Genomic DNA, 13,836 nt, shown 5'->3' on the forward strand with positions numbered 1-13,836 from the left:
AGCTCACAGTGCATGTCAGAGCAAATGAGAATCATGAGGTCAAAGGAACTGCCTGAAGAGCTCAGAGACAGAATTGTGGCAAGGCACAGATCTGGCCAAGGTCACAAAAAAAATTCTGCTGCACTTAAGGTTCCTAAGAGCACAGTGGCCTCCATAATCCTTAAATGGAAGACGTTCGGGACGATCAGAACCCTTCCTAGAGCTGGCCGTCCAGCCAAACTGAGCTATCGGGGGAGAAGAGCCTTGGTGAGAGAGGTAAAGAAAACCCAAAGATCACTGTGTTTGAGCTCCAGAGATGCAGTCGGGAGATGGGAGAAAGTTGTAGAAAGTCAACCATCACTGCAGCCCTCCACCAGTCGGGACTTTATAGCAGAGTGGCCCGACGGAAGCCTCTCCTCAGTGCAAGACACATGAAAGCCCGCATGGAGTTTGCTAAAAAACACCTGAAGGACTCCAAGATGGTGAGAAATAAGATTCTCTGGTCTGATGAGACCAAGATAGAACTTTTTGGCCTTAATTCTAAGCGGTATGTGTGGATAAAACCAGGCACTGCTCATCACCTGTCCAATACAGTCCCAACAGTGAAGCATGGTGGTGGCAGCATCATGCTGTGGGGTTGTTTTTCAGCTGCGGGGACAGGACGACTGCTTGCAATCGAGGGAAAGATGAATGCGGCCAAGTACAGGGATATCCTGGACGAAAACCTTCTCCAGAGTGCTCAGGACCTCAGACTGGGCCGAAGGTTTACCTTCCAGCAAGACAATGACCCTAAGCACACAGCTAAAATAACGAAGGAGTGGCTTCACAACAACTCTGTGACTGTTCTTGAATGGCCCAGCCAGAGCCCTGACTTAAACCCAATTGAGCATCTCTGGAGAGACCTAAAAATGGCTGTCCACCAACGTTTACCATCCAACCTGACAGAACTGGAGAGGATCTGCAAGGAGGAATGGCAGAGGATCCCCAAATCCAGGTGTGAAAAACTTGTTGCATCTTTCCCAAAAAGACTCATGGCTGTATTAGATCAAAAGGGTGCTTCTACTAAATACTGAGCAAAGGGTCTGAATACTTAGGACCATGTGATATTTCAGTTTTTCTTTTTTAATAAATCTGCAAAAATGTCAACAATTCTGTGTTTTTCTGTCAATATGGGGTGCTGTGTGTACATTAATGAGGAAAAAAAAAAAAACTTAAATGATTTTAGCAAATGGCTGCAATATAACAAAGAGTGCAAAATTTAAGGGGGTCTGAATACTTTCCGTACCCACTGTATATATATACACATTCTTAATATTTGCATTTAGGTTCATTAAAGCTATGTAGATCATGCAGCATGTTATCCATTAGTCATGTCTTAACACAGACAAAGCGGATAATTATTTAAATAATTCATCTGATTTAAAAGTTTTTTTTTTTTTTTTTTTTTTTTTTTGTCTTCTAGATTTTTCAAGATCATCTGGAAAGTGTTCATCTGTGCCATGTAAGTAATTGAATCTTACATTTTACTACAGAGTAGATATAAGTAAATGTATAGTTTCTTTTAGAGTACTAAAATCAGATGGGCTGGGACGTTATCTTCAGACTAGTTTTATTGCACTGACAGGGTTGTTTGAGTTGTCAAGTAGAGGACTAAGACTTAGAACTCTAAGGGTTTATAAAACACTGAGAACCGATGTAGCAGGTGAGCACTGCCTGTATTAGGGCTACAAATAACAATTATATTCATTATTAATTTTAGAATTTTAATTTTCAGAATCTGATTTTCGGTGTGGATATTCTGTGTGCATAATGTTAACAGTTCCTGCAAGTCCCAATCTTATAATCACTGTAGCATGTAGGATAAATAAGTAAATCAGTCCACACAAATGTGGATCAAATGAATGCATCAATGCACAAATCACTGCATTGTAGTCACTCTGACAAGTAGATTTCGCAAACAGTGCAACACTGTGTTCTCAGTACCAGTGTGTTCTCACTCTATCAATATGATGTAAAAATAGCTTCATATAAACACATTGGCAAGGCAAGGCAAGTTTATTTATATAGCACATTTCATACACAAGTGCTTGAAGTAGAATAATCATAAAAACAATAATAAAAATAATAATTCACAAAGAGGCAGTAGAATAATCATAAAAACAATAATCACAACAATAAAACAAAAAAAAAAAAAATTAAACTTATGAAAAAATTACAAAAACAATTAAAACTAGACTTATGCTCTCCTATACTCACATAATAACCTCTCCCTTCTAAGTATGACCTGAACCAACTGAGAGCCATCCCAGAAAGCCCGACCCAGCTTTCCAGTCTCTCTAAAGGAATGTTATGATCGACGGTGTCAAACGCAGCACTAAGATCTAGTAGTACCAGCACTGATATTTTGCCAGAATCAGAATTTAAGCGAATATCATTTATTATCTTAACGAGCGCCGTCTCTGTACTGTGATGCGGTCGGAAACCAGATTGAAAATTGTCCAGGTATCCATTTGAGTTTAAGTAGTTGTTCAACTGATTGAAAACTACCTTTTCAATAATCTTGCCTGTAAAAGGAAGATTTGATATTGGTCTATAGTTGCTCAATGTGGTGTTATCAAGATTGCTCTTTTTCAGAAGAGGCTTAACAACTGCAGTTTTCAGGGAGTTTGGAAAAGTCCCAGAAAGAAGTGAGGTGTTCACCACTTCTAAGAGATCTGCTTCTAAACAGTTAAACACACTTTTGAAAAAAGATGTGGGAAGTGTGTCAAGGTTGCAGGTTGAGGATTTAAGGTGCTGTACTATTTCTTCCAAAGTTTTGCTATCAGTTGCTTCAAAAACAGACATAGTGACTTCTTTTTGAAATTGCGGTCAAATCTGTGTGACCTCTGCATAACTTGAGGATGTGCTAATCACCTTTCTGATATTATTGATCTTCTCGGAAAAGAAGGAAGCAAACTCATTGCATTTGCTGTCGGAGAGCATTTCACTGGGAATCTGACTTGGGGGGTTTGTTAGTCTCTCAGCAGTAGCAAAAAGAATTCGAGTGTTGTTTATGTTGCTGTTTATAAGGTTTGAGAAGAACTTCTGTCTTGCTGTGGCTAGTTCCACATTGAAAGCATGAAGGCTGTCTTTATAGATGCTATAGTGAATTTCAAGTTTCGTCTTCCGCCACATCTGCTCAGCTTTTCTGCATTGTCTCTTCATACTCTGTACTGCTGTTGATTTTCTCCAAGATGATTTTTGTCTGCCAGTCGTCTTACTGACTTTCACTGGTGCAATGTCATCAATGACGTTCTTAACTTTTGAGTTAAAGGACTCCAGGAGAAGATCAACAGTGTCTGCAGAAATGCTTGGCACTGAAGATATAGCCTTCATAAATAGAACACTAGTGTTTTCGTTAATGCATCTCTTTCTGACAGAGACGGATCTAGATTCAGTGGTAGCAGAGATCAATATATCAAAAAAAATACAGAAGTGATCAGATAGTGCTACATTCTTAACGACAATGGATGAAATGTTTAGACCCTTACTAATGAATAAATCAAGAGTGTGTCCACGATTGTGTGTGGGTCCATGCACATGCTGAATCAGGTCAAAAGTGTTTCAAACGGTTATTATTTCTTTTGTGGTTTTGATTTCTGCATTTTCTATGTGAATATTAAAATCCCCTGCAATAGCAAAACAGTCAAACTCTGAGGAAATCACTGATAACAGTTCTGTGAACTGGAGAAAGGCTGGAGAATATTTTGGAGGCCTGTAAATAATGATAAATAGAATTTGTGGAGCACCTTTCAGCACAATCCCTAGATATTCAAAAGACAAGTACTGACCAAATGACACTTGCTTGAGTCTAGACAGCAAGACAAAAGAGTATTCCATAACACAGGCGAGGGTCGATCCACGGCGAACGTTATCCGAAGGGCGAGGCAATAGAATAATCCAGACAGGCGAGAGTTTCAATAGGCAGGCAGCGTGACAGACAAGACGATATAACAATGCAAAGGGTCAAGACTCGGATGACTAAGAACAAGACTAAACTAGAAAACACGACTGACTAAGGCTCCGTAAAGTTGCTAACACACAATCCAGTGTTAAATGTAATCCAATACTCGGCAGTGACTGACAGAAAGTCCGGGGTTTTAATAGGGTCTCTGATTGGGTACAGGTGATGGCCACAATGGCTGATGGGGAACGTAGTCTGGGGTGTGGTGTAACAGTCAGTGTGGTGAGAATGTCGAAGCAGACTGACTTTCAGCAGTGGGTTCGTGACAGAGCCCACCGGGGCGGAGCAGGCAGGACAGGCGCTGGAGGAGGTGCAGGGGCCCTCCAGGGCAGAGCAGGAGGTGCAGGGGCTCTCCAGGGTGGAGCAGGCACCCGCATCATGGACTGGGACCTGGGGAGAGCAGGGACAGAGGAGGCAGACAGAATAAGAAGAGAAGCAGAGAGTTCATAGGGGAACGCCGCCTCCATAGGAGGTCCTACAGCTGATGCTGACACCTCTGGAGGCATTGGCACAGCTTCTCCGACCGGAGAGGCCTCTGGAGCTGACTCGTGGTCAGACGAGACCTCTGGAGCAGACTTGTAAACAGGCGAGACCTCTGGGGCAGACTTGTGAACAGGCAAGACCTCTGGCGCAGACTTGGTGACAGACGGGACCTCTGGAGCAGACTTGTGAACAGACGAGACCTCTGGAGCGTAGTGTGCAGCCCACATACTGAGAATGGTGATCGCCATCACACTGGCAGACATGACGTGACGAGGCTCTGGGAGGTCAGACGAGACCTCTGGCGCAGACTTGGTGACAGACGAGACCTCTGGAGCGTAGTGTGTGGCCCACATACTGAGAATGGTGATCGCCATCACACTGGCAGACATGACGTGACGGGGCTCTGGGAGGTCAGACGAGATGTGACTAGGCTCTGGACAGACAGACGAAATGTGATGAGGCACTGGGTGGTCTGACGAGACGCGACTTGGCTCTGGACAGGCAGACGAAACGTAACAAGACTCTAGGAGGTCAGACGAGACGTGACGAGGCTCTGGGCAGACAGACGAGACGTGACGGGGCTCTGGGAGGTCAGACGAGACGTGAGAAGGCTCTGGACAGGCAGACGAAACGTGACGAGACTCTAGGAGGTCGGACGAAACGTGACGAGGCTCTGGACAGACAGACGAGACGTGACTTGGCTCTGGGCGGTCAGGCGAGACGTGACTTGGCTGTGGGCGGTCAGGCGAGACGTGACTTGGCTCTGGGCGGTCAGACGAGATGTGACGAGGCTCTGGACGACTAGCCGGGACATGACTTGAGAATGTCGAAGTGACCTCTGGTGGCAAGCAGACTGACATTTAGCAGTGGGTTCGTGACAGCAACAGATCTAGATAGATAGAGCTGTGGTACCTTCTTCCTGATGGCAGGAGCTGGAAGAGACTGTGGGACGGATGGGTGGGGTCCTTCACGATGCTGGTCGCCTTGCTGGAGCATCTTGCAAGGAAAATGTCCAGGATGGTGGGGAGAGGGGCACCAGCTGTGTTCACTGTCCTCTGTAGGGTCTTGCGGTCAGCGGCACTGCAGTTTCCATACCAGCCAGTGATGCAGCTGGTCAGCACACTCTCAGTGGTGCCCCTGTAGAAAGTGGCGATGATGGGTGGAGGGAGACTTTGTAGGAGTAAACATGTAATAACAAGTCAACAGGTTTTACGTTGGTTAATGAGTTAATGATAAACACCAACTGTGGGAACTATTCATTGGAACAGCTGTGTTGCGTCATCTTCCGTCTAAACATGTTTGTCTGCTGTTTCCATGCAAATCACATGGAAATTTAACTGTACCTTAGAATTTGCCTGAAGAACTTTTTTTGTAAGAATATTTTCTTCAGAATTACATTCAACTTAGAGGTGTGTGTTGGGGCAGTAGCCCACTCAACTATGTGATATATAAGTGAGAGTCCTGTGAAGGTTCTTTATAGGTGCGTTTTGTTATCGTCAGCGAAACAGTCTTGTCTTCTACGACGCTTTCTGGTAGGGTGAAAATCCATTTAAGATTTAGTATTTTTCCTATAAGTAGCTCTATGTTAAAAGAAATGATTAATTAATTGAATAAATAAATAAAACAATAAAATTTACATTATATATGTTGCCACTGCATTAATACTTTTGCAGTGCTTGTAACAGTAGACCTAAAAACATTTCATTATTTCATAGCATAATTTCCTAATCATACACACACACATATGTATGCATGTATGTATGTATGTATGTATGTGTATATATATATATATATATATATATATATAATTAATAATTAAATATAGTTTTTGTTCGTTTGTTTGTTTGTTTTTCAGAATTTTAACCCATTTCTTCAGTGCCAAAAATACAGAAGAAAGCAAAATGGCAAATGGACAGCAAATAACAAAGCTCAATGTCTCCACCTCTAAGGACGAAGAGGAAATACTCGCAGCTCAAGGTTATCAGTTCATCAATGTTAACCTAAATCAAGGTGCTGGTGGGAATCAGGTCCTTCTTTGGTACAAGAAGGAGCGTGGCAACAGACCTGTGACCAGGATCCAGTTTTCATTTAAGGACAGCATGAAATCTGGTCTGGCTGATGCTGGCTATGAGCTGGTCAACAAAGATCTGAATGCAGGAGTTCGTGGAAATCACATCTTTCTGTGGTACTTCTACGGCAGCACTGAATTTGATATTCCTATTGTGAACCTCCAGGTAACCACAGACGCCAAAGAAGAGCCTGCTCTTCTGCAAGATGGCTGGGAGAGACTGGGCTGTGATTTGAACCGTAATGCAGGAGGAAACTTCATCTACCTGTGGGTGAAGAGAGAGAAGCTGAGCTATATCTGTGAGATCACAGCATCAGTTGACTTCGATTCTGACAAGCACCTGTTTGAGCTGGGCTACACCCGTGTGGATGAAGACACCAATCGAGGCTCTCGTGGAAACAACGTCTTCCTCTGGTATCGGTGCACAACAGACAAGCACAAAGCTCTCACTGCTTTAAACATATCCACCTCCCTCCAGGAGGAAGCAAAGCTGCAGGCTGAAGGCTTTAAAAAGCTCAGCGTTAATCTCAATAAAGGAACGAGTGGAAAAGATGTCTACGCATGGCACAAGAAGGAAGGACGTGAATCGCAGATCCAAGCCATGCTTCTGCTGATCAACCCCAAGGCCTGGAATGAATATCAGAAAGCTGGCATCAACTTTGTCGAGAAAAACCTGAACGATGGCAACAACGGCTGGAAAATATACCTAGCCTACAAGTAAAAACATGGGATCATGCTGCCATCACAGGATCTTTTTCAGTTATGTAATTGGGAGCACTATATGGCAACTATATTGTTTCAATTGTTTCTAATGTACGACTTTAATGTCGCTCTTTAAAGCCTACTGTGACTGTGGCTATTGCAATACACTCAACCACACACACTGTATTTGGTATTTGTGTTAATGTTATAATGCATTATGAAATAAAGTCAACTTTATCCACAACGAATGCTTTGGTGAAGTTTTCATTCCTGTCTTTGGGTTACAACAAGCAATAAGTTATACTGCATGCACTGTCCCCTGATTACATGCTCACGTTTCAGGCTCATAATACGCTCACACTACTAGGGAAATTCAGTTGGGTTTTTATCAACACAAATGAATTCAAAGGTTTTTAGTCTTTGATGTGCGTTCCAAAAAGGTACAGTATGACAGCATCACCAATAAAGCTGTTCTGAAAAAAAAGATAGATAGATAGATAGATAGATAGATAGAATTAATACAGCTTAGTGGTTTTTCGTTGTTAGGTCCACACATTTTAGAACAAATCAATGGTCAAAATTATTCCAACAGTTAAATGTAAAAGGAAAACAAAAAGTAATAAAGATACAACCAACCCCCATGAACTATTCCTAAATTATTGCAGCTATTGACCGACCTTTATGAAGTGCACTGTAAATTCCTTTGTGTAAGTATAAACCTTATTAATGTCTGTAGCTTATTACTCAACTTACGAAATGCTATTCTGTAATAGCTTTTGGCCTAACTGAAATTGCCATGGTCACCAAACAGATAAGATAGGATTCCAAAATGTTAGGATCTTTAAGTAATATGGCCCCTAGAAAAGAATTGTTGACAAATGAATTGCCAGGACAAATCAAATCGATGCTGCTACCACCTTTTGTTCACTGATGTCATTATAATCAAATCTGATCCACTCACTAGCAAAGTTTCCATCCAGTTTTTTTTTTTTTTTTTTTTTGTGATGTTTTCTTATCGCACATCCTGATTTTGCCAAGTCCTAGTTGTCCAGAGACCAATATTTTTTATGATGACCCCGGGACAACAACTGCCCCAGCAAATCAACGTTTATGACATCATCATGCCCCCCTGCAGAGTCCGCCAAAAAAAAAAAAAAAACATTGCCCCAGCACCATTGTACCAATACTTATACCAAGAACGCAAGTAAAAAGGTCAGACAATGGCTTAATTTCTCCAATCAATTTCAGCAGTATATTAGTGATAGTAAAATTCATATTAGATTTGCGCTTTTTCGACCACGTTTTAACATTAGTTTAGTTAGTTAAGTTGCCCTGATAAGCCGTTCAGCCTAGACTGATGTTATGTTAACTTTCTGGCTCCAGTTAAGACAATCCAATAAGTTTTGAAATTGTTTTTTTATAGTGTGCCTAGCTAAAGGGCTGCGATTAAATAGCGGCCTTTTGCAAGCTTATTTTCTGCCGGTTTATTAGAACTCGCACTGCGGCCACCCCAAATTTTCCTAATATTTCTGTCGTTAGCATATACTGTGCCACTGCCAATTTCTGTTGCGTCGCGTCCAGTTGCATTCAAGGACAAACGCCGTAAATGTGGAACAAAACAACGCTTGTTTGCGGGCCGCATGGACCATTCAGCTCGGTCCACCAACAGACAGTATTTGAGACGCTAGACGATTCGCTGTGAGATCCAGGTAGAAGCGATTGAGTTAGATTATTTATTCTGTTACATATGAATATGTTGACCTCAAGTCATCACTGTAACATATGAATATGTTGACCTCAAGTCATCAATGATTTATTATTTATGAATATGTTGACCTCAAGTCATCACTGATTTATTATTTATGAATATGACCTCAAGTCATCACTGATTTATTGTTATATATGAATATGTTGACCTCAAGTCATCACTGATTTATTGTTACATATGAATATGTTGACCTCAAGTCATCACTAATTTATTCCGTTACATATGAATATGTTGACCTCGTCATCGCTGATTTTTTCCGTTACATATGAACATTATATTCTGTTACATGATGTTGTCTTCAGACATGTATTACCCCAAACTGCTTTGATGTCTTTTGTTTCCCTGTTGTTGATCTCAAACTATTTTAGAATATGCTGTCCTGCTTTGTCTACAGCCTTTGTCATGAGGTGGAAGGACGTGGCAACACTTAAATGTTTTCCAACTCATGCACAGTTCATTGTAACATCTTAGAATTCAGAATCCCATATGGATAAAAAAAAAAATACAGGGTGCTCAAAAAATGCTTTTCCTCATAGTTATATAATGACCTCAGAGTAGATTTATCAGTAAACAAACTGTCTGTTACTGTATTTAAAGGGCATCAAGTGGCCAAGTGACCAAGAGCACACAATGGAAGGTATGATTTCACTTCATTTAATGTAATTTAACAATGTTCAATTTCCACAGTGTATGCCTGGCTGATGGTTGGGAGGAGAGGTTGCTTCTCTATAAGCTACATGAGAAGCAACTTAGGCCCCGTTTACACAAAGGGAAGACGCAGATATTTCCCTGCGGTTTGGCCTCTCATTTACATGAAAACCCCGTTTTTATCACAGAAAACGATTATTTCTAAAAACTCCGGCCAAAGTGGAGATTTCTGATAACGCCGGTTATGTGTTGCCGTGTCAACTGGGAGAAACGGGGTTTTAGGTTCTCAAACGTCACATTATGCGCCAGAAAATGCTTAACGTCATGTGAGCGCCCTATTTACAGTTTGTTTGGCTACGGATCATCGTAAATCAGGATTATCATGGATGCTGTTAAGGTGCTACTAATTTTTACTTTTGTGCAAACGCTTTTGGCCTGTTTGTATTTGCAACAACTGCTCTACTATATGGAGGAGCAGAGGCGAAGGAGTGCACGGAGGTCAGCATTTTTACTGCAGCTTTCCCTACCAAGATGTAGGTGCATTGCCTCCCAACGTCGCCGTCACCGGTTTTGGATCCGACCTGGGCGGACCGCGGTCTGGTGGGAAAACTTTGAGAAAGAAGTCGTCCTTCCGGAGGAGTGGCATGAGAACTTCCGAATGTCACGGTCATCCCTACTGTCACTTTCGAGTTACTGCGTCCCATCATAGAAGGTCAGACTACTGTTATGTGGTCGCCAGTCAGTGTAGAGAAAAAAGTTGCCCTCACCCTGTACTATTTGGCTGATGAGGGTAGACTTCGTAAAACGAAGGCTGTTTCAATAATAATCAGAAAGGTTTGTAGAGCGATTACTGTCCACTTGGGTCCTAAATATGTAACACTGCCGAAAACCGAAGCGGCTGTCCAGCAACTTGTGCAGGGATTTGAAGCTCATCATGGCCTCCCTCAGTGCCTAGGTGCTGTGGATGGGACGCATGTTGAGATAAAGCAACCACCAGCCAATTCCACTGATTACATCAATAGGAAAGGGAGGTTTACCTTAAACATTCAAGCCACCTGCGATTATTAATATACCTTCATGGACGTGGTAGTGAAATGGCCTGGGAGCGTGCACGACGCCCGTATTTTTGCCAACTCCACACTTAACACATCCTTCAAAGATAGAACCATCCCTCCCTGTCCAAGGCAAATCATTGAAGATGAAGAGCCCATACCGGTTTACATAGTAGGTGACCCTGCATATCCACTGCTCCCATATCTTATGAAGGAATATGTCAATGGGGGAAGCACTGCCCAGGAGCAGTACTTTGGACTATCTTTGTGCCAAGCAAGGATGGTGATAGAATGTGCGTTTGGGAGACTAAAAGCCCGGTTCGGTGCCCTGAAAAGGGCCATGGACATTAATCTGGCTGATCTTCCCTATGTAATTTATGCATGTTTTGTGCTGCACAATTACTGTGAGGCTTCCAAGGACACGGTAGACGACAACAGTGTTGCTGAGGCAATTCAACACGACAGGGAAAACCAGCCAGACATACAACCAGCTACCAGAGGAGACTGCATGGCATCAGAAGGGAAGAGGGTCAGGAGAATCCTCACTCAATTCCTGTGTGTGGGTGTGTGGGGTATCTTAAAGTTTAAAGTTATTATTTTCATAGTTCACAATATTTTGCTTATGTTCATCACCGACCTAAAACCTGTGTGCTCCTTACATGGCAGTATACTTTGGCTACATTTCAAGGTGTTTTAAATTTTAAATTTACAACATGTTAAAGCAAATATGTTTAGTTTTCTGTTCTTTACATTGTACATGTTTACAAGTCACTTGGATGTACTGTATTGACATTGCCAAGTGTAAATGTTAGTTGTTTGGTAGAATACCATTATCCACATAAAGAATAAGAAATTCTAAATGGTCCCGTGTGAACGCTTTCTATAATAGCTTGACCTGGTTTGACCCATATTGAATACACAGACACACGTCTTCATTTTTCAGACATTTTACTTCATTTTTCAGACATTTTACTTCCAGAAAATCAGACAAGCATAGTAGTGCAAATTGTCAAATAATAAAATAAAGGCATATTTCAAGTAAACTTAGACTTCAAGAGGAATTCACAAATTGACAAAAGCAGTGCATATAAGCTGCCTCTTCAGTAGTGCTGTTCAACCAATAGGCACTTTTCAAGTAAAAAAATAAAAGACTTTTCAAGTAAAAAACACTTCAAGAGGCCTTAACTTTAGGCTACCTATATAGAACCCATTTTTAAACTCTTGGCACACAAACATTGGACCTGCTCAGGGTAACATTTCACACTAAAAAAACAAGACCCCAAAATACTGTACCAACTGGCAAAAACGTTTTTTACAAATCACAATTGCACACAGCAATTGAAACTTTTTATATCTCAATATCGCTAATCTTCCTTAAGGGCTTGGGTATATGAAAACTGACCCTGCATGCCCTCAACAGGTGTGTGTGTCAAATCAGTTATGTTGATGGTGCTGAGTGGCACTGCATTGGGTGGTCTGTTGTCAGCTGATGAGTTGGGTGGGAATGAATGCTGAATTGGTGCTGAATTTGGGAAATAGGAGTGTGTGTGTACTGGTGGAGTGTGTGCATATACTGGTCCATAAGGACCTCTTCCCTCAAATGGGATATTGTAATGTGGCGGTGGCGGTGGCTGAACAACTTGACGCAGGAGAGCAAACCCATCTGCAATTGATGATGTTAGCCTATCCAGGGTATTTGTTATTTTAGAGAAATTCTCGGATGCCTGGTTTACTGAGGTCTCAATAATTTCCACAAGTTTCTTCTTGACATTTCTGTCATCCTCAACGGCATTCAACCACTGGGCCTCAGCGGGTAGCTTCCTCTTTAACTGTTCATGCCGGTGTCCCTTCAGTTTAGCCTTTACAGAGTAGACCAAAGAAAATGTATTAAAACTCATTTACATTCTCATTTACAGAAGTATACCTATCCCAAAATAATCACATTTGATATTACCATGATTAATGATGGCCTATATTTCCCCTCAGCCATAATCAATCTATGAACAAGTACTTAACACTAAACGTCACGATTCACAACAGACTATAGGAATACAGAAATTTAAACATGCTTCATTGGAAGGCTAGTATGATCTTAAATTTCACAGATACATCCACACATTCATTGAAACAAAGCCAACAATACACTACAATGATATGACAATAAATACATACCTGAAGCAGGTCTCTCCTCTGCTTCACTGTGGGGTTGATGGCCACACTGCCATCAACATCTTGAACCTCTGCTTCAGACTCGGCGTCCACTTCCACCAAGGACGAAGATGATGTGGCGGGGGAAGGAGCGACGGAATCTTCCAGTTCGTCGGTCTCGATGCCGGAGGCGATGGTCGTAGTGGCTGGAGAACCACCCCAAACCTGCTCACACAACTCGAAGTAGAGGAGCACCACTCTTCCGTGGCCGCTCCTGCGTCCAGTGTCCACTGAATTTCTGTATTTCCCTCTTATTGCCTTAAGTTTCGTTGTCAGATTGGCTCACGTTATCTCCTCCTTCACATGAGGAAAGTCCTGGTTGGTCTCGGACGGGTATTGCTCCAAGAATTGGGCCAACATGTCGACATATTTGGACTGGCAAGATTCCCAGTCGACATTGTCTTGGGCTTTCCTTGCCTTGTAGTCCAACGCTACACGAAGGAGTAACTCAACTTTGCTGTCTGTCCACACAAGCGAACCTCGCGCCATGTTTGCTGTTTTGAAAGGAACAGGAAGTCGCTCGTGTTATTCGTTGGTGTCGATTCTGAGGATTTTGATTGGCTTGCATGGCTTTATTCTTTTCCCTATACTGCCGCCCATAGGTTTGGCATAGTAATTATGGGGCTTGACGGCGTATTTATGCGGGTTGATATAAATGACAAGTTTTTTGAAAACGATGTTGTGTGCACAATGTTATTATTGAAAACGGAGGGGAGGAAATATTTGTTTCTCTAAATACCCGGCTATGTGTAAATGTGGCCTTATTATGTTATAAACATACCTTTGCAATGTTTTCAGATCTGCATTTTCCATTTTTATTGTTAATGAAAACCAATGTGGCTGCAAAATGTGTCATTTATGAATTATTATTCATCTACATAGATCAGGCATTAAGGTGTCTCCAAAACAAGAGCCCAGCATTCAC

The 13,836-nt window shown here is 42.0% G+C and overlaps 2 protein-coding genes across 2 annotated transcripts in view; both read left to right on the top strand.

The window, feature by feature from the left end:
• The first annotated feature begins 5,878 nt into the window (after positions 1-5,878).
• LOC127161561 (uncharacterized) overlaps positions 5,879-13,836 on the top strand; it is a 168,771-nt gene continuing 160,813 nt past the window's right edge. The window contains exon 1 of the mRNA XM_051104301.1: positions 5,879-5,934. The gene's annotated coding sequence lies outside the window, so the exon portion shown is untranslated. The remainder of the gene's footprint in view (positions 5,935-13,836) is intronic.
• LOC127161562 (uncharacterized) lies at positions 5,931-7,298 on the top strand. The gene is made up of 2 exons (XM_051104303.1): positions 5,931-5,997; positions 6,321-7,298. The coding sequence occupies exon 2, from the start codon at positions 6,367-6,369 to the stop codon at positions 7,252-7,254; it is 888 nt and encodes a 295-aa protein (XP_050960260.1). The 5' UTR covers positions 5,931-5,997; positions 6,321-6,366; the 3' UTR covers positions 7,255-7,298.

The sequence above is a fragment of the Labeo rohita genome, unplaced genomic scaffold, assembly GCF_022985175.1.
Source record: "Labeo rohita strain BAU-BD-2019 unplaced genomic scaffold, IGBB_LRoh.1.0 scaffold_67, whole genome shotgun sequence".
NCBI lineage: Eukaryota > Metazoa > Chordata > Actinopteri > Cypriniformes > Cyprinidae > Labeo > Labeo rohita.

What these genes read in the sequence shown, in the direction of transcription:
- LOC127161562 (XM_051104303.1), top strand. Translation starts at nt 6,367, where the DNA reads ATGGCAAATGGACAGCAAATAACAAAGCTCAATGTCTCCACCTCTAAG.